This window comes from Pristiophorus japonicus, chromosome 14 (genome assembly GCF_044704955.1).
Source record: "Pristiophorus japonicus isolate sPriJap1 chromosome 14, sPriJap1.hap1, whole genome shotgun sequence".
In the NCBI taxonomy this organism is placed as follows: Eukaryota; Metazoa; Chordata; class Chondrichthyes; family Pristiophoridae; genus Pristiophorus; species Pristiophorus japonicus.
Window position 1 is genome coordinate 155,829,846 of NC_091990.1, and position 21,872 is coordinate 155,851,717.

General features: G+C 43.2%; 1 protein-coding gene across 1 annotated transcript in view; it reads left to right on the forward strand.

The window, feature by feature from the left end:
- Positions 1-21,872, forward strand: part of svip (small VCP interacting protein) — a 35,732-nt gene that overhangs the window by 5,918 nt on the left and 7,942 nt on the right. Inside the window, exons 2-3 of the mRNA XM_070898643.1 lie at positions 7,110-7,160; positions 18,936-19,049. Coding sequence (XP_070754744.1) covers positions 7,110-7,160; positions 18,936-19,049 — 165 coding nt within the window. The remainder of the gene's footprint in view (positions 1-7,109; positions 7,161-18,935; positions 19,050-21,872) is intronic.

The following is a 21,872-nucleotide window of genomic DNA, read 5'->3' on the forward strand; positions in this document are numbered from 1 at the left end:
GGCCATTCTGTCCCTGGAGCCTGCACAGCCATTCAATAAGTTCATAGCTGATCATTCCCTCAGTACCCCTTTCCTGCTTTCTCTCCATACCCCTTGATCCCTTTAGCCATAAGGGTCATATCTAACTCCCTCTTGAATATATCCAATGAACTCGCATCAACAACTCTGCAGCAGGGAATTCCACAGGTTAACAACTCTCTGAGTGAAGAAGTTTCTCCTCATCTCATCTCAGTCCTAAATGGCCTACCCCTTATCCTAAGACGATGTCTCCTGGTTCTGGACTTCCCCAACATCGGGAACATTCTTCCCGCATCTAACCTGTCCAGTCCCGTCAGAATCTTATACATTTCTATGAAATCCCCCCTCATCCTTCTAAACTCCAGTGAATAAAGGCCTTGTTGATCCAGTCTCTCCTCATATGTCAGTCCAGCCATGCATGGAAACAGTCTGGTGAACCTTCGCTGCATCCCTCAATAGCAAGAACATCCTTCCTCAGATTAGGAGACCAAAACTGAACACAATATTCCAGGTGAGGCCTCACTAAGGTACAACTGCAGTAAGACCTCCCTGCTCCTATACTCAAATCCCCTAGCTATGAAGGCCAACATACCATTTGCCTTCTTCACCGCCTGCTGTACCTGCATGCCAACTTTCAATGACTGATGCACCATGACACCCAGGTCTCTTTGCACCTCCCCTTTTCCTAATCTGCCGCCATTCTGATAATCTGCCTTCGTGTATTTTCCCCCAAAATAGATAACCTCACATTTATCCACATTATATTGCATCTGCCATGCATTTGTCCACTCACCTAACCTGTCCAAGTCACCCTGCAGCCTCTTGGCGTCCTCCTCACATCTCACACTGCCACCCAGTTTAGTGTCATCTGCAAACTTGGAGACACTCAATTCCTTCATCTAAATCGCTAATGTATATTGTAAAGAGCTGGGGTCCCAGCACTGAGCCCTGCGGCACTCCACTAGTCACTGCCTGCCATTCTGAAAAGGACCCGTTTATCCCGACTCTCTGCTTCCTGTCTGCTAACGAGTTCTCTATCCACGTCAGTACATTACCCCCAATACCATGTGCTTTGATTTTGCACACCAATCTCTTGTGCGGGACCTTGTCAAAAGCCTTTTGAAAGTCCAACTACACCACATCCACTGGTTCTCTCTTGTCTATTCTGCTAGTTACATCCTCAAAAAATTCCAGAGATTCGTCAAGCATGATTTCCCTTTCATAAATCCATGCTGACTTGGGCAGATCCTGCCACTGCTTTCCAAATGCGCTGCTATTTCGTCCTTAATGATTGATTCCAACATTTTCCCCACTACTGATGTCAGGCTAACCTGTTTATAATTACCTGTTTTCTCTCCCTCCTTTTTTAAAAAGTGGCGTTACATTAGCTACCCTCCAGTCCATAGGAACTGATCCAGAGTCGATAGACTGTTGGAAAATGATCACCAATGCATCCACTATTTCTAGGGCCACTTCCTTGAGTACTCTGGGATGCAGACTATCAGGCCTCGGCGATTTATCGGCCTTCAGTCCCATCAATTTCCCTAACACAATTTCCCGCCTAATAAGGATATCCTTCAGTTCCTCCTTCTCACTAGACCCACTGTCCCCTAGTACCTTTGGAAGGTTATTTGTATCTTCCTTCGTGAAGACAGAACCAAAGTATTGGTTCAATTGGTCTGCCATTTCTTTGTTCCCCATTATAATTTCACCTGAATCCGACTGCAAGGGACTTACATTTGTCTTCACTAATCTTTTTCTCTTCACATATTTATAGAAGCTTTTGCAGTCAGTTTTTATGTTCCCTGCAAGCTTCCTCTCGTACTCTATTTTTCCCCTCTTAATTAAACCCTTAGTCCTCCTCTGTTGAATTCTAAATTTCTCCCAGTCCTCAGGTTTGTTGCTTTTTTTAGCCAATTCATGCCTCTTCCTTGGTTTTAACACTATCCTTAATTTCCCTTGTTAGCCACGGTTGAGCCACCTTCCCCGTTTTATTCTTACTCCAGAAAGGGATGTACAATTGCTGAAGTTCATCCATGTGACCTTTAAATGTTTGCCGTTGCTTATCCACTGTCAACCCTTTAAGTGTCCTTTGCCAGTCTATTCTAGCCAATTCACGCCAACCATCGAAGTTACCTTTCCTTAAGTTCAGGACCCTAGTTTCTGAATTAACTGTGTCACTCTCTATCTTAATAAAGAATTCAACCATGTTATGGTCACTCTTCCCCAAGGGGCCTCGCACAACAAGATTGCTAATTAGTCCCTTCTCGTTACACATCACCTAGTCTAGGATGGCCAACTCCCTAGATGGTTCCTCGACATAGTGGTTTAGAAAACCATCCCTAATACACTCTAGGAAATCCTCTTCCACCGTATTGCTACCAGTTTTGTTAGCCCAATCTATATGTAGATTAAAGTCGCCCATGATAACTGCTGTACCTTTATTGCACACATCCCTTATTTCTTGTTTGATGCTGTCCCCAACCTCACTACTACTGTTTGGTGGTCTGTACACAACTCCCACTAGCGTTTTCTGCCCTTTGGTATTCCGCAGCTCCACCATACCGATTCCACATCATCCAGGCTAATGTCCCTCCTTACTATTGCATTAATTTCCTCTTTAACCAGCAGCGCCACCCCGCCTCCTTTACCTCTCTGCCTATCCTTCCTAAATGTTGAATACCCCTGGATGTTGAGTTCCCAGCCTTGGTCACCCTGGAGCAATGTCTCCGTGATGCCAATTATATCACATCCGTTAACTGCTGTCTGCGCAGTTAATTCGTCCACCTTATTCCGAATACTCCTCGCATTGAGGCACAGAGCCTTCAGGCTTGTCTTTTTAATACTCTTTGCCCCTTTTAGAATTTTGCTGTAATGTGGCCCTTTTTGTTTGTTTCCTTGAGTTTCTCTGCCCTCCACTTTTACTATTCTCCTTTCTATCTTTTGCTCCTGCCTCCATTTTATTTCCCTCTGTCTCCCTGCATAGGTTCCCATCTCCCTGCCATGTTAGTTTAACTCCTCCCCAACAGCGCTAGCAAACACTTCCCCTAGGACATTGGTTCCGGTCCTGCCCAGGTGCAGATCGTCCAGTTTGTATTGGTCCCACCTCCCCCAGAACTGGCTCCAATGTCCCAGGAATTTGAATCCCTCCCTTCTGCACCACTCCTCAAGCCACGTATTCATCTGAGCTATCCTGCGATTCCTATTCTGACTGACTAGCACGTGGCACTGGTGGCAATCCTGAGATTACTACTTTTGAGGTCCTACTTTTTAATTTAGCTTCTAGCTCCCTAAAATTCGTCTCGTAGGACCTCATCCCGTTTTTGACCTATATCGTTGGTACCTATGTGCACCACGACAACTGGCTGTTCACCCTCCCTTTTCAGAATGTCCAGCACTCCCTCAGCCTAGATTTTTGTGCTCAAGTCTCTGAAGTGGGACTTGAACCCACAACCTTCTGGCTCAGAGGTGAGGGTGCTACCCACTGAGCCACAGCTGACACTGTGTCCCTGAGTGTAGGCCCATCTGCCCTGCGTGTAGGCTGGAAGACCAGAGGCAATTGTATGCAATTCCTAAGGTAATAATGACTGTGACAAATAACCAAAGCTATACAACATCACATGACCAGTCTTGTGTAATTATATTGTTTGGTGCCAGGGTAAACAGTAAAACAAATGCTTGGATGGTGCCTGATGTAATCTTAACTCCTTTACTGACTTGCCTTGCATGCTTGGGAACGTCTAGGTATTGTGTGCTGTATATAAATTTTATAAACTAACTTTTATTATTATATTTTTAAAAATCCCCAAATTAAGGCAAACATAAGCACTTGATGTATCAATTGGAGAATAAGCCACAATATGATCAGGTCAGATACTGCAGTTCATGAATGAAAGAAAAGATTAGGTCATGGTACCCTAACTGGACTGCAGGCAAAGACTTGCTTTACAGTGGAAAGTTGCCCAGTTGTCCTGTCCACAAAAAGCAGGTCAAATCCAATCCATCCCATCAGCCTAGTCTCCATCATCAGCAAAGTGATTGCACTAAGCGGCACTTACTCACCAATGTCCTGCTCACCGATGCTCAGTTTGGGTTCCGCCATGATCACTCTGATCCACACCTCATTACAGCCTTGGTCCAAACATGGACAAAAAAGCTGAATTCCAGAGGTGAGAGTAGCTGCCATTGACATCAAGGTAGCATTTGACCGAGTGTGACATCAAGGAGTCCTAATAAAATTTAAGTGGGAATCAGGGGGAAAGATAGTCATACCTAGCTCAAAGGATGGTGGTTGTGGTTGTTGCAAGCCAATCAACTCAGCCCCAGGACATCGCTGCAGGAGTTCCTCAGGGCAGTGTCCTATTTTCAGCTGCTTCATCAATGACCACCTGTCCATTATGTCAGAAGTGGTGTTCGCTGATGATTGCACAGTGTTCAGTTCTATTTGCAACTCCTCAGATAATGAAGCAGTCCATGCCTGTATGCAGCAAGACCTGGACAACATTCAGGCTTGGGCTGATGTGTAGCACAAATGTGTCTTGCCATTTAAGTACCAGGCAATGACCATCTCCAACAAGAGAAAGTATAACAACCTATCCTTGATATTCAATGACATTACCTTCATCGAATCCCCCACCATCAACATCCTGGGGGTCATCACTGACCAGAAACTTAACTGGACCAGCCAAATAAGTACTGTGGCTACAAGAGCAGGAAAGAGGCTGGGTATTCTGTGGCGAGTGTCTCGCCTCCTGACTCCCCAAAACCTTTCCACCATCTACAGGCACAAGTCAGGAATGTGATGGAATATTCTCCACTTGCCTGGATGAGTACAGCTCCAACAACACTCGCGAAGCTCGACACCATCCAGGAGAAAGCAATCCACTTGATTGGCACACAATCTATCACCTTAAACATTTACTCTCTCCATCACTGGCGTACTGTGGCTGCAGTGTGTATCATCTACAAGATGCACTGCAGCAACTTTTCAAGGCTTCTTCGACAGCACATTCTAAACCTGCGATCTATACACCTAGAAGGAAAAAGGCAGCAGGAACATAGGAACACCACCACCTGCAAGTTCCCCTCCAAGTCACACACCATCCTGACTTGGAAATATATCGCTGTTCCTTCATCGTTGCTGGGCCAAAATCCTGGAACTCCCCCTCTAACAGTACTGAGAGTACCTTCACCACACACTGCCGTGGTTCAAGAAGGGCAAGTAGGCAATAAATGCTGGTCTTGCCAGCGATGTCCACATCCCATGAATGAATAAATAAAAATCAGTGGTTAGGCTGCAGCTTAAGTATTGTGGCCCATTCTGGACACCACACTTCAGGAAGGATGTTAAGGCCTTGGAGAGGGTGCAGAGGAGATTTAGTAGAAGACTATCGGGAATGCAGGACTTCAGTCACATGGAGAGACCAGAGAAGCTGGGATTATTCTCCTTTTAGAGCAGAGAAGTTAAGAGGAGATTTGATTGAGGTGTTCAAAATAATTGTTTTTTTATACAGTAATAAGGGGGAACTGTTTATAGTGGCAGGAGGGTCGGTAACCTGAAGACACTCATTTAAGGTCATTGGCAAAAGAACCATAGGCAACATGAGGAAAAAACATTTTTGCGCAGCGTGTTGTTATGAGCTGGAATGTAGTGCCTGAAAGGCGACAGCAGATTCAATAGTAACTTTCAAAGGGGAATTGCAATGCTGAGTGAAAAGGGCAGGGGAGTGGGACTAATTGCATAGCATTTTCAAAGAGCCAGTACAGGCACGATGGGCTGAATCCTGTCATTTTATGATTCTATGAATGGTAAACTTCTGCAGTTAATATGAAAAATAAATGAACCTGTATGTTTGGTCAATTATGCCTTCCCTCATTTGTATTTCCATTTTGTGCTACATTGAGCTGTGTCTGTAATAAATGATCCTTGTACAGTAACCATTAACTTAGTGTTTAATAAGCTGCATCCTTTTCACTTTGAGGGGGCTTTGCTTCATAAAAGACCAAACATGTTCCCATTGTTAATGACTTCAACAGCATCCAACAACATGCATTTAAAAAATACTTGTGGATAAACTGCAGCATCATTCAACTCCACCCCATCTTTCCTTTCTTTTTAAAAAAAAAGTAAATGAAGTTTGCTATGTAGGGGATTGTCCGTACTGAAATCTAGATGAAGAAAGATGCTTAGACATCATTACGGCATTCAAATAGCTATTGAGATCAGTAAAGTATCCTAGTATGGGTAAGACCTGTCATAACCTATCGGGCTATAGACCTAGGCTGGAAAGTGGGGTTAGGCTGGATAGCTCTTTGTGTCTGTGCCGGCTGAAAATGAGCCAAATGGTCTCCTTCTGTGCCATAAATTTCTATGATTGGAATGGTGCAATGATGTATTGTGGATGGGCTCTAGAATTCCTATTCGATAAGCTTTTCTTTTGGGCAGTTGGGTGTTTGGTACCTATGGAAATTCATGATTGTGTTTTACATCTTCAGATAAACTACTGAGAAATCTGCATAAGTAAAGTTTCTGCTTGCCTGGAGTGCACACTTCTTCCCAGCAAGCACAAACCCATTTGCTTTAACTCAGAAAACATAGGCTCAAGTTGGCGTGAACCAAGGCTTGGGAACTCACCTGTGCAGAGGTTTTGTTGGAGTTTAACCAGCTAAAACTGCTCATCTTATTGGTCGAGGACAATAAGGAGTTCCCTGCTGGTTGTCCAGCTAGGACCATCCAGCCTTTTTGGGGCATTGGCTTGCAGGGTTATCTTGAACTGCATGGGAAGTGTACCCCACCCTCTGCGTTACAGTTCTACCTTTTGTCCCAGCCTTACGGGCTTACCAGTGAGCTGATTGTTGACATTCCCCTGGAGTACTGTAGACCTACCAAGCTTGGGTAAAGGATTACAGGATGCACTTGGTTCCATTATTGAAAGCTTTAGGAAGCGATGAAGATAATGGGTCAAGATTATTATTAATTGTGATCTAAAATCAGGAACAACATAATTAGAATTATAGCAAACAGCTCCAAAAAGTTGAATATCTTTATTATTTACATGCTGATGAATTTTGAATTCATTTTATCTACCTAGGAGACCAGAAGAAGACAACTAGCAGATGCTGCTGAGAAACGTCAGAAAGAGGTGAGAATACTAATTTGTGTACTGTTTTCCTGAAATATATTGCCAACTTGATGCAGGGCTGGGTTGACGCATATTCAGGCTGTTTAAAATGGGAGTCAATGACCAGGGCAGTGGGCAGTCTTTGCAAAGACATCTTAGGGAGGACAACAATGATGGTGCCGAACATGAAAAAATAAGTTTGGACTGATTAGTAAATTGTAGGTATGACAACTCACAAAATACAACGGGCCAAAAATTGCGGTCGGAGACTTCCCGCGGCGCAGGCCTCCGACCACCGAATACGATGCGCACCTACAATCTCTGCGCATACGGAGAATTCCGTTCTGACCCGGCAGAGTTCTGGGCAGTTCATGATGTCACGCTGCCCAGGAATGCTGCGCGCGCGAAGCCTGTGGCTTTGTTTGGAAAATAGTACCGCCCATAAGACCTGTCAAAAAAGTTAATTTGGATAGGAAATGGCCCCCAATTTTTTTTTTTACTGCACACAATCTGCAGGATTGAAAGTCGCTGGAAAGCCTTTAAGTAAGATGTTTCTTTATAGTTTTTAAAGACTATTGTAATCTTTTAGAACATTTTAAAGACTTTCAAATTGATGTGATAAATTGTAGTTTCAAAGACTTTAAAAGAGATTTAAAGGACTGGGTTTTTGCCGCGATTTGACCCTCCGCGGTGAAACCCAGTCGCAAAGCTTGGGTGGGATCCTCGGATACCTGTTTGCGGCGGCGCTTTCAAGTACTGCCGGGGACAGGTGCGCCAACGTGCAGCGACTCAGATTGCGTCGGTCTTTCGGCACTGTCCCGACCCATGCGCACGCCCAGAATAGGGACAGGTCAAACCTGTCGGTGCAGCCCTGCCAGCAGCGGTAAGTATGAAAACTTGCCAATAAGGTAAGTTAAAGTTTTTGGGCCAGACTTTCCACATTGTAAAATAACACTTTTTTGGTATTATTTCCGACTAACCGCCGTTTTTTAGGCCTTTTTTTGGCATTATTTCGGCCTAAAGTTTTGCCAAAGTTATTTTAAATTTTGGGGTAACACATATATACCTCCGTTTTTAAGGACAGGGCTAAATTTTTTTGCTTTAAAAATAACCCCCTTTCTGCGCATGCCCACTCGAATACTCAAAATATTTAGGTTTCCAGCGTAACATGTTGGCACAATTGTAACTGGGCAGAGATTTCGGCCATCGTGTTACAGAAACATATAATAAAGTTTAGATACACAAGCTACCTGGGCAACAGGAACGATTTTGGAAGGAGTGGCTGATTTCACCCATCTCCGAATTTTGAATTCAAAGTAATTGAAAACCGAAGCTGCCTATTAGAACTGGCTTGGTGTGCGCAGCAGAATCTCAGATGTCGCCCAGGTCAGGTTGGGACAGCACGCTGGTTCCTTGGGCTGCTGCACTTTATCTCCTTGCTGCTGGTGGTGGTTTTGCCTCCCAGGTTGGGTTAGGATGGCACGCTGGTTCCTTGGGCTAGAAATAGGATCCCGTCCAAATACGGACACAGGACAGAGAAATCTGAGGTTTTACTTCAACCCTGGCTATGGTTCTATAATGGAAAATGATTGGTCCCCATTCTTGTTCAACAAGGGATGAAATCATTACTATAGGTTTCCTGGGATTAATATCGTAACGTTGCCTCTGTTGACATGGCAAATGAACCAGTGGAAGACACAGAATAGAGAGTATTTATCATTCCTATATAAAATATAGGTTTTGTTCCCTCCCAAAGCTTTAACTTTTAGCTCCGTTTCCCAAGATGGCCCTGTTATCGGCGATTTCCATCTGACTCCACCAGGTAAGGCAAGCTTTTTAAAAGTGGTATTTAGCACTGTCCTTAAAAATATCCTAATTGGGGAAACTCGCAAAAAATGGCGTTATTGTTGGGTTTGACCCCGAGTGACGTCACAAAAACTGTATTCAAAAAAAAAATCATCGGCCCTTATTTTTTTTTTAAGGACGGCGTCACACCACTGGCGAAACTAGCAAAACGGCCTTAAATTTATTTAGCTCCAAAAAAAACCCTTTATTGGAGCTAAATCGATTCTTACGGTGGTGAATTTCGGGCTCTTCATGTTTACATTTTTTTTCAGCGATTCGATAGATAAGGGTCTGGTAAATGTTTTTTGGAAGTTTTTTTGTTTTGTTTTTCCCTGCTCCCAAGGCCCCTCTCGCAGCCCTCCCAGCCCTGAACTAAAGTTGCCGAAACCCGCTTGGGCAAAGCCTCCCTTACCGATGTGCCCCTGGGGCAGATGTAAAGGCTGAAAGCGGTAGCGCAGCGAAAACAATAAGTTTCACGTATCGCTACCGTTTTTGCTGAAAAAGCCGAAAATCTGGCCCATAGACTTTTTAAAAACCTTGAAATATTTTGCAATAATTATAATTAAATAGATGGAAGAATCAAACGTACTAATGAATTGAGCTCAGAATTTTACTGACGATTTAATTTATTATTTATAGCCTGTAGTCACTTAAAAAAAAATTACTTTTTTATTAACGACCAATTTAAAGGTACAACTTTGAAAAGTAAAAAATAGCTAGTTTACAACTTGATAGTGCAATAAAGATTTAACAAAGAAACCAAAAAAGTAACTTTAAATTGTTTACATGTTTTTATCAACCTCTTTTATAATTGCAAATGTTTATAAAGTAGAAAATAGCCATCTAACAATTTGTATTTAAAGATGAAAAACTTCAATAATGTAAATCAAGTCTTTGCTGCAATAAAAGTTCACTGTTTTGCTTTAAATTGCATGTGTTCTTTTCAGTGCCTTGCTGAGTGTAAGAATAAAAGTGTTGAGTAATAAAATTGATTCTGTAAATGTATAAATGTTGAAAGTGTAGACTATATGAAAAGACAGTTTTGAAAGATTCAAAATGAAAGCTCACAGACCTCCAGCATGGTGTTTGTGTATTGTCTTAATTGGAAAGCCATTAACTTAATCAAGGGATGGCTGGGCCAATCCAGCAGACACATGAGTGAGGAGAGCTAATAAGGAACTTCCCTGGAACCAAGGTCCAATCCTGAGGGTTTCGGAGGAACAGTGGACTTAAGGGATATAAAAACCCAAGCACAGACTGCTCTATCTCCTTTCCTGAGCACACGGCAGATCTCGTGCTGAAGACCAGCTGAAACAGCAAGCCGTGTGTTCAGCCAGCCAGAGGAAATTATTGTAACATTGTATCTGTTGTAACTAAGATCCGTAGGATAGCCGACGACTGCTGATAAATGTGAGTGTGTGTGTGTGTTTTTTAATAAACTGTTCTGAATTGTTTTGAAAGAATCAGTCTCTGTCAATTTAATACCAGATTTAGAAATCTTACAAATTGGTGGAGAATGGGGCATCTGGTGAGACAGCTTGTTGATGATTCTTTTGAACAATTGGAAATTTCGGGAGTTGCGATTCTAACCTCTGTTGCGAAGTATAACTTCTAAACAATTAAACAGATCAGGAGAGTTGTGTCTTAAGGAGAAGTCATCTCAATAGTTGGAACTGTTTAAGTGGGGACCCACCAGTAGTTGTATTTAAAAGACAGGATGAAGGGATCAGTCCTGAACAGAAAGCCAACAATAAAAAGAAATGTTGAGCTAGTTTATCAGGAGAAGTTGTCCAAAAAGTTCACGATACAAGACATAGAAGAGTTAAAGGCACAGGCACGGTACCTCCACAAGGGTCAACCTGTGTCCTTCAGGGAGCTGGTGGCACTTATCCAGGAGAAAGTAGATAAAAGGAGAGCCAAGGCCAAATCGGCAAACGGTCTCTTGGCTTTCAGCCAATTTTATTGTGCCTGGAGAGATAAGGAATGAATGAGGCAGGAGGCCAAAGTGATACAAGATTTGAAAGAATTCCAAGTAAAAGATTCAACTAAAAGAAAGAGAGATTGAAGGTATTAAACAACAAAAGGAAGAAGGCCTCCAACTTGTGAAGCAGTTAAAAGATGGAGAAATACAGCATTTAAGACAAGAAATTGGTTGATTAAACCACAGTATTAAGCGATTCGAACGAAGGGCCAAACAGGCAGCTTCATTGCTACAACAACAAAGCCTCTCAAATTTAAATGCCACAGAGGCTTTGTTGAAGCAAATGAAAACAAATTAGAGTTTAAAAAAATATATAAATTGCAAAACTTGAGGCTCCAGCAAGAGATAGAAGATGCTCGGGGAGCATTAAGGGAAGACATTAAGAAGCCACATAGGGAGGCCGATCACTCCCAGTGCCAACTAGAAATAGCGAGGCTATAAAGTAAGTCAGGGGAGCAGCAGGCCCTGGTATCCGCAGTAACATGGGGAGCCATAACAGACAGCAGAAGGGGACACGGGGGAGACAGATTGGGAAGAGGAAGGCAGTCAGTATAATCCCCAGGAAGGTGGTGTAGGATGGGATACCTTGGAGACACGAGAGCCAATCGTAGCCGTAGTAACCACTTCTTTACAACGTAATACGTATGGTCACATCACTGGTAACCATACCGACTCACGGCCCATATCTGGTGCTGATGCCACGGCGTGTAGCTACAAGTTGGGGCCCATTAATGATGGGGACGACCCACTGGAAGTTAATAGGAGGTGGGCAAATTTCAGGAGGGGTCACCCCGAGTTGGAAGAGAGAGACTTAATACGAGTCCTCCTCTTGGCCTGTTCCACTTCCCTAAAAGATAATCTGCCAGGCACAGTCCTCCAGCCTGGTGCAGGGGCCGATGCACTCATGACTGAGATCCTAAACCATTTAGGGATCCAAAACTTGAACTTAGTGGCTCTGCTTAATCAGACCAAGTAGCACCCAGAAGAGAGACCCCTAGAGCCTTCAGTAATCGCCTGTACGATATCTATCGACGTATGCAGAACCAGGTACCCACAAATGCCACAGTGGGAAAGAATCAGGAACAACAGCCAAAACACTATTGAATCATGTGTTTTGTAGGTGGGGAGTACCAGTACAAGTAGATAGTGATCAAGGTTCACACTTTAGCTGTGAAACTTTTACCTACCTGCAGGAAATGTTGGGGATAAAACACAAATTGCATATTGCTCACCGCCCCCAGTCATCCGAAGGGGTCAAAAGGGGGAACAGGACCCTCAAGTTAATGTTAAAAAAATTGTGCTCGGACCACCCCACTCAATGGGCTAACATACTGCCAATGTGCTTAAAGGCAATGAGGTCCACACCTCATAGAACAACAGCGGTCTCCCCATATCAGGCCATGACGGGGAGGCTCATGAGAACACCAGGCCAGCTAACACTAACAGGGATGAGTCCCCTGACAATGAAAACATGTAGTTCCAAGTGGCTGGAACAAGTGGTAGATCACACCGATCAGATTGGGGAAGTCAAAGACAAATTAAAAAGTACTTTGACAGGAAAGTACGTCCCTTTTGAATACAAGGTGGGAGACTCAGTAATGATTTCAAATTATGGGAAAAAGAAGCTGCCTTTAAGCCCAGGTGGTGGGGACTGCATAAGATTATAGACCGATTGAACCCTGCGGTTTATTTGATTCAATTACCTGGGAAAAAGGTTGTTAAGTACAAGTGGTTTCGCATGAATCAGTTTCCCACAGTCCATGTTACGGATCCTCACGATTGTCAGGACGATACTGGTCATGACCAAAGCTGACGGAGAAGCGGGAGCTGCAGCATGATTCACGAACATCATCAATCATCAATCCATTTTTCTCTAAGTTTAAAACCCATAAACAGCAGAGCTATCAGAACCCCCTCAATGTTTGATATGTGAGCCCTGAGGAGATAAACCATATGAGGAGTCAATAAGGATATTTCCCCCTCAAGGTGGGGAGTTTGTAAGAATAAAAGTGTTCAATAATAAAATTGATTCAGTGTATGTATAAATATTGAAAGTGTAGACTATACGACAAGACAGTTTTGAAAGTTTCAAAATGGAAGCTCACAGACCTCCAGCATGGTGTTTGTGTATTGTCTTAATTGGAAAGCCATTAACTTAAGCAAAGAATGGCTGGGCCAGTCTAGCAGACAGATGAGTGAGGAGAGCCAATAAGGAACTGCTCTGGAACCAAGGTCCAATCCTGAGGGTTTCGGAGGAACAATGGACTTAAGGGATATAAAAACCCAAGCACAGACTGCTCTATCTCTCTCCTCTCCTGAGCACACGGCAGATCTCCTGCTGAAGACCAGCTGAAACAGCAGGCCGTGTGTTCAGCCAGTCAGGAAAGTGACGTATACCTTTTTATAAATCATTATTGTAACATTGTATCTGTTGTAAGTAAGATCCATAGGGTAGCCGACGACTGCTGATAAATGTGCATTAATAAACTGTTCCGAATTGTTTTAAAATAATCAGTCTCACTGTCAATTTAATGCCAGATTTAGAAATCTTACTTGGGGTACAGGGAGGGAGCAGACAACAGTATCATCACCCCGCGAACGTGTTGGCTACCAGCTGTTCCCTTGCAGCTCTGCTTTCAGCACCAGTTGGCTCCTCCCCATCACGCCTCACCACAGGGACATTGGAATCCTCAATTTCCTCCATTTCAGCAGGGAGCCCATTTGCAGAGTTAAGAGTTAGTCCTTTCTGCAGGACAAAGTTGTGCAAAGCGCAACAGGCCACCACAATCCTTGCCACTTTCACAGGACTGTACTGCAATGTTCCCCCTGACTTGTCCAGGCACGAAGCGTGATTTCAAAAGCCCAATTGTTCTCTCGACCACTTGCCGTGTGACCATACGTGCTTGATTGTATCTCTCCTCTGCCTCATTATTGGTCCTGCGGTATGGTGTCATCAGCCACGGTTTTAGCAGGTAGCCCTTATCACCCAATATCCATGCGAATCCTGGAGGCAATTCGTTGACAGCATCATATAAGTTGGAGTGATGAAGGATAAAGGAGTCATGAGCACTTCCACGATGATCTGCATTCACCTTTAGGATCCTGAGTTGTGCATCACAGACGATCATTACATTAATGAATGACAACCCTTCCTGTTGATGTATGTGCCTTCAATGCAACATGGGTTCCATCGACAGCCTCAATCACTTTTGGGAAGCCAGCAATTCTTCAAAATGCAAGAGTTCTCTCCTTTTGCTGCCGAGTGGATAAGTTGAAGTCTGTGAACTCAGAGAGGCCCTACGGAATATGGCATCTGTAACGTGGCGAATGCAGGATCTCGCAGCACACTGGCTGATGTTTAAAATGTGCCTGACTGAAATTATCCTGATGCAAAGAAGTTCATTGCCGTGGTTACCTTCATGGACACTGATAAGGCAGTGCGGGTCTTCGAGTGTGTTTGAAGGTCGTCCTTTAACATGTCACACAGTCGGCCGATTGCCTCTTTGCTGAAGCGCAGCCTCCTCGCACATATCTCCTCTGACATCATTTAAAACGTACACTGTTTGTGGTGGGTAGTAGTTCCTACTGATGATGCGGCGCTCATGGTTCCTCAATCATCTTTGTTCCCTGGCGCATTGAATTCTAAGTGCCAAAATGAAACAGAGGATCGGGACAAAATCATGCACAGGCAGGTTTCTCTCTCACAAGCTTCCTCTTTAGATTGATGCTGTACATGTAGGAAGAAAGATAGAAAGGCTTATAAAAGTTATAAAGTGAGTAAGTAGAAATTCACATTGGGCGGTGGAGCGATTGCCACCTGTCATATCCACCTGATAAATATCAAGTCTAAAATTAATTTTTAAGACTTAAAACATTTTATGTGAATTTTTTTTAAACAGCATAAAACATTTAAAACATTCATATATTCTGGGATAATTATTTTAAACAGCAGTAACTGAGAAAAATAATTTTGACAGGAGTTTTCAGGTTTAAAAATAATACAATCTAATTGAATAGATTGCCTACCTTGTACACAGAAAAAGTTACTCTTCAAATTAACTCCACTGCTCAGAAAAAGATACAAAACTGTTAGCGCGAATGTTTCCCAGGAAGAATCACTCGACACTCTGGGTCGGTTCCAACATCAAAACGGCCTTTATTATGCCGGCGGGGAGAAAGCCACTGGGTTACACCAGGCACTACTCTCCGCTGAACAAAGAAATTCATCGATACTTATACGTTTTACAGCACTTGGCTACAATTACTCAACCCATCTCGGCTGGACACAATCCAATCACAGCGATTATAGATTACATGACCGGTTTCTTTTGGGCCAATGGAATTGACCCCTAAGGGGCTGCATGTTTTTGCTAAGAATTTCTCATGGTCTCATGATGTGGTCAGGTCCACCCCTTAGCTCTACTGTCCTTGGGTTCTGCCTGAGCCTAGCTTTCTTATCTTAATACAATTGCAGAGTTCCATTCTGTACCATTGGGCAGTGACATCTGGTCTGGGCTTCGGAATGTGATGATTTGGACTTAATTGTGTGTGCCTGTGTGAGAAACACAGTTGTATCAGTTACCTATGAATGTGGTCAAATCGGCCAGTTGGGTTCCCCTGATGCTTTGCAAAATCTCTGGCAGCCATTTTATATCTAGCAGCCATTTTATACACACGTACATAGATATTCCCTGCAGGTGCTTTTGCCTTTGGAAGCGCCCTACAACAATTACCAATTAATTTTTTATAAAATTAAAGTTCTTAAAGGCTTAAATTAGTTTTGCATCAACTGCTTTCTTAAATTTAAAAGCCATAAAAAGTCTTATTTCCAAGGCCCCTGACTTCCTGCTGCTGCTTCTCTCGATAGAAGCAGGCATACAGCCTGTATTCTATCAGCCGTATAACTTTCATAGGTAGGTGCTGGCCAGTAGTTAGTCAAACAGCCCAGATCTGCGCAGGCACTGTTACCTTTCCAGTGTTTCCGGTGGATCTGTCAAGAGCTTGTTTAACAGATCACAAGTGCTAGGTTTAGGCGGATCACATAACTAAACCCAGAACTTGGGCCTCTAAGGACACGTGTGCACCTCGTATGCATCCATAGAGGCTGCAATTTTTGGCTCAAATGTGTGGCAAGTTATGTGCATCTAGTATTTTCTATTGCAAGTAGGTATAAGTGGGATACAAAAGTTCTGATAGTTTCATTTATTTTATAATCGATATTTTGTGACACTGTGCTGTACTCTAACAAAGTGTTATTAACACAGTATGTCAGGGAAGAAGTGGCATAAGAAGTATAAATAGAAAATGCTGGAAATCTTAGCAGCTCAGGCGGCATCTGTGGAGAGAAAAGGAGTTAACGTTTCAGGTCAACGACCCTTCGTCAGACCTGGCAAATGTTCGAAAATAATAGATTCTTAAGGAGCACTGAAAGGGGGAAGAGAAGAAGGTCTGTGTTAGGGTGGAAGACAGGAGAGACAAAAGGGATGATGGGCCGACTTGAAATGGTAATTACAGAAGTTAGAAAAAGGTTGGTCTAGATCGGGTGTGACTGGCGGAATAATTACCAGCTGCCATTGGAGACGGTGAGAGAAAAATTACATAAGATTGGGGGGGCCAAATATGGGCAGGTTATGGTCTGAATTTGTTGAACTCGATGTTGAGCGTAGAAAGCTGTAAAGTGCCTAAACAAAGGATGAGGTGCTGTTCCTCGAACTTGCATTGCGCTTCATTGAAACAGTGTAGGAGGCCGAGGACGGAGATGTGGGAGTGGAGTGGGGAATTAAAGTGACAGGCCACCGGAAGCTCGGGGTCACGCTTACGGACTGAACAGAGGTGTTCGGCAAAGCGGTCACCCAAACTGCGTTTGGTCTCCCCAATGTAGAGGAGATAGTATACTAAATTGAAAGAAGTACAAGCAAATCGCTGTTTCACCTAGCAGGAGTATTTGGGGCCCTGGATAGTGGGGAGGGAGGAGGTAAAAGGGCAGGTGTTGCATCTCCTGCGCTTGCATGGGAAGGGGAGGGGGTTCCGGGGTGACTGTGGAATGGACTAGGGTATCGTGGAATCTCTTTGGTGGGGGGGGGGCGGGCGAAGATGTGATTGGTGGTGGGATCATGCTGGAGATGGCGGAGGATGATCTGTTGCACGTGGAGGCTGGTGGGGTGAAAGGTAAGAACAAGGGAAACCCTATCGTGCTTCTGAGAGGGAAGGGAAGGGGTGAGAGCAGAGGAGCGGGGAATAGAATGGACACGGTCGAGGATCATGTTAACCACGGCGGAGGGGAATCCTCGGTTGAGGAAAAAGCAAGATATGTCAGGCACTAGTGTGAAAGATGGCGTCATCTGAGCAGATGCGACGGAGACGGATAAACTGGGAGAATGGAATGGAGTCCTTAGTGTATGCGGGGTGGGAGGGAGTGTAGTTCAGGTAGCTGTGGGAGTCAGTGGGCTTATAGTGGATACTGATAGCCTATCCCCAGAAATGGAAACTGAAAAATCGAGGAAGGGAAGGGAGGAGTCGGAGATGGACCATGTGAAGGTGACGGAAGGGGGGAAATTGGATGCTAAGTTCTGAAGAAATATTTAAGTGATTGGAGAAAATACTGGGCGGGGCAGGGTGAAGGAAATAATCGGGGAATAAATAATGGAAAGTATAGATCAGTTCTTGAAAATAATAAAGTATAGCTCAAACGGCACTGTTTAATTTGAATAATGAATATAGGACTAGAGGGCACAAGCCCAAAATTCACAAGCTTCAAGCAGAATTGGACATTAAAGAACAGTTTATTTTCCTCTGCTCTTACCATTTACCAACTCACCACAGGATAATCGACATTTAGAATAGATTTTTCAAGTCAAAAGTTGATTACGTCATTTGATGCTTTTAATACTTTATTGATAGCTATTGGGAAGGGGAAACTGAAGATTATAGAGATATCAACAGCACTGCGTGGTTTTCTTTCTCCCAAAGAAGAAATGGGAGGGAACTAGAAGCAATGTTCCCGCTAAGGTACATGGCCGCGCAGTGATCTGAAAGGTCTCCTACAGCGCTTGCCGGCTTTTACATTGTAAATACCATGTATGTGTAGAAATTTAAAGCTACAGGTCATGCAGAAGAAAGTGCAGCTTACAGGGAACATTGACTAGAAGTAGAGAGGTCAACAGATGATGCTGGGAATAGGGGAGACAAACGGGTGATAGATAATCACACGTGTCGCCTGAGTGCAGCGGGCTTGAGCCCAAATTGCCTTTTCTGACTCTCAATTTTCATGTATTCTACTTCTCGCTGTTGTATTCACCCACGAAGCATTGTGTTCAACTTGCTATTAAGAAATGCTTTTTAAAAATTCCTAGTGGCGCATACTGGTGGTCTGTGGACACAGACCAAAGTATTCCTGGGCAGGTACTTTTCAGAATGTCAGGTTTCAATCTTTGAAGAAGAGACTGTTTTCAAATTACCAGTGTCTAGTCTACATTAAGCCTATAACAATATCTTTACAAAGTAAAATAACATAGATGTTTATCATGTATGCTTGTGCTATAAATGTACCCAGAATTCTCCATTCCTGATTCTGGCCTCTTGTGCTGCCCTCCTCCCTTTACCCTACTGTTGGCAGCCATGCCTTCAGCTGTTCAGTTCTGTTTGGATTTCCTTCCCTAAACCCAGTTACCACCCTCTTCCCCCTTTAAGACATTCCTTAAAACCAACCTTTTAAAGCTATTGTTTACCTAATATCTTTTTTGGGGTTTGGTGTCCATTTGTGTCTGATTGCCCCTCTGCGAAGAGCTTGAGGATGTTATGCACATTAAAGGCTCTATATAGCTGCACATTGTTGCAATATTTGAGTGTGGCCAATTGCTTCTGTGCAGTCGACCAAGTATGGATATAGGGGGCAATTGGAGATCTGTTCTCGATTAGAGTCGTATCTTCACTGGTGTATTTAAAATTTGAAAATTTCTCTTTCTGGAAAGAATGTGCACAGAGGCATTAAGAATCCAGAATCTGTGGAACGAAAGAAGAAGAAACAGGAGGAGATGGAAAGGCAGGAGAAGAATTCCACATCTACAGGAGGTGGCGGTCTCCGGGTGAGAGAATATTCATACTGTGTACAGTGAGATATCTCCCAGTCATAATGTGTCAATTCACCAGTTGGTCATTCAATAATTGGTGATATGGGTTTGTGCTCTTACTGTGGAGACAGGACTGGTTTAAAAAAACTCGGTATTTATCTCCGGTACCCAAAGACCCAATTAGTCGGACAAATTTTCAGTTGAAAATAACAGTGAGGCTAATGGCGCTCACTGTTGTTTATGTGTAAATGGCACGGCAACTTCAGCAGATCCATGATTAAATGTCAATATCCAAAAGTTTGTGTCTGACTTGTGCCACTCTGCCATTTACGAAAACAGCATCTCGCTGTTTGCCTCACGATTGAGGTGCATTGAATGGTGTGAAGTTGCTGTATTTGCACGTTCGAAACGAACTAAATTCATCACAGGTAAATCTTGTCATTCCAAGCACAAGTAACCTTTTAACATTGTAATAATTGTTAATTACTGTCAATCAACCTTTCTGGTACTGAAAATTAACTGTTACAAGTGTGGAGTCTCATTCCTTCAGATTTTAATTGTTGGAGATTTTAAAAATGTCAAATTTAAAATGAAAGAAAATGCTTTACCTTTCTGTCTCTTTTTTCTGTCTTAATGCAGTCTTTCTTTCCCTCTTTATTTTTCTTTCTGTACCAGATTTGACACTGAATTCACCTACTTTAATTTACACTTCCTTCTCCGTCCTTCCTCTGTATTTCTCAATCCTTCAGTCTGATTGGTTACATAGGCAATGTAGGTAACGTAGTTGGTTGCCCTGTTCACTCGGATCCCAGATGCTGTTTCCTTCGCTGTCAGCTCGCATTTCCAGCAACTTGGCACAAAAAAATTTGAAAGCCGAAACATGCAGGAACAAGTCTAATCAATGGCAGACACCATTAGATGTCCTGCTATGCAAAATCTGGGCCAGTAGCTGCATGACAATGATGCTTAATTTGAGTGAATGTGCACATATTTTACACACTCTGTTCTTTGCATGCTGGATTCCTATGTAAAAGCAATTTGAATAATCAACAGTGCAAATATTCATGCTGGTTGAAATTGAGGCAGGGCGTAGGGATGCAAAGGTGACTGAATATTTTATGTAAACCTTTACGTGCAGAAGAAAAAAAACATCTGATCCGGATCTAAAGGTCTGCGTGAAGGGGAAAGACCATGAAAATGCAAGGGGCTTTCTTTCCCAAAAAATGCCTGATAATTTGCATCCTTGCAGCAATCTCGCTGGCTTTTCTTCAATAAATTCAGCTGTGCTGAATTTAATTTATTATCTCTCAATTCTTTGCAGATCAAGAGTACTCTCCCTTTAAAGCACTAAAACATTGAGATGCACATTGTGTGGGATCACTCACTTTTTTGTGCATTTGTGTTTAAAAAGGTTAAATAGAAGTAGCAGCTGTGCTTTAGGTAGTGAAAGCAGAAATTGGCATGTGAAGAAATTGGTAACACAGCACACAGTGTCACGGAGAATGTGAGTCACTGCTCACTGGGGCAAGAAGAATGAGTGAGTAAAAGGATGCAGAGGAAGATGATAAACAGGAATATTTATTCTTTGTACTGGTTTAATTATCATTTTTGTGGCGTGATCACAAAGGACTTCTATCAGAGCATCAGAGTGTTACTGATCTTCAAAAGTGACTTGAATCTTCGTGTGAAATTTCAGTAGCAGATAATTTTAAAATACATTGTGAACCTGTTTTGCTCTAATTCCACTTCGCTCTGGACCTGACTGCAAATGTAGGCTTTGTATTCATGCAAAACAAAAGTACAGATACTTCCATTAGTGTGTAAGTGCACACTCAGTGCTGTTTAATTGTCAGTATTTCAAAATTAATCTTTTCTTTCATTTGGACTGCACATCTGGCAGTTCTAAAAATTGAATCATTTTGGGAGAGGAAAACAGCTTGCATTTATATACGAACTTAAAACATAGAAAACCGTTCCAAGGCACCTCACAAAGGTATGAGGGAAAAAAATGGATACCGAGCCAAAGAGGGAAATAGCAGGAAGGGTGGGTTTTAAAGGTGGTTTTGAAGGAGAAGAGGAAGGTGAAGGGATTTAAGGAGGGAATTCTGTAAAGCGTGCAGCCTATTTGTCTGAAGGCGCTGCCTCCAACATTGCGGGGCAAGGGTGGAGGGGGAATGCGCAAGAGGCCAGAGTCGGCAGAATAGTGTGTTCTTGAGGGCTGTAGAGCTGGAAAAGGTTAACAATGGCAACGGATTTAACCATAAGCCAATGTTATTGAGGGCAGGAGTGATGGGTGAACAGGACTTCATGCAGGCTAGGAAATGGGCAACAGAGTTTGGGATGAGCTGAAGTTTACAGAAAGTGGTGGATAGAAGAACACTTAGGAGACCATTGGGGAACAAGCAGGCTGACCAAGAACAGATCAGCCATGATCTTATTGAATGGCGGAGCAGGCTCGAGGGGTCAAAAGGCCTACTCCTGCTCCTATTACTTATGAGATAGAAACAGGTGCTCTTTGTGATCGTAAAGATATAAGGTTAGACATTTAGCTTAGGGTTGAATAGGACTTGGAGGTTACTGACAGTTTGGTTCAGCCTAAAATAGTTGCTGGAGAGAGGACTGGTATCAGTGGTGAGGCTGTGGAGTTTGTGGCAGTGGGCTGACGATGCCTTCAGACTTCCAATGCTTAGCTGGAGGAAATTGTTGCTTAGCAAAGACTGGATGTCAGGCAAGTATTCTGACAGCACGGAGGCAATGCAAGGGTCAGGAGAAGTAGAGCAGGGTATCATAGGCCTCGTGTGGAAGCTGACCCTATGTCTGGAGATAATGTTGCCAAGG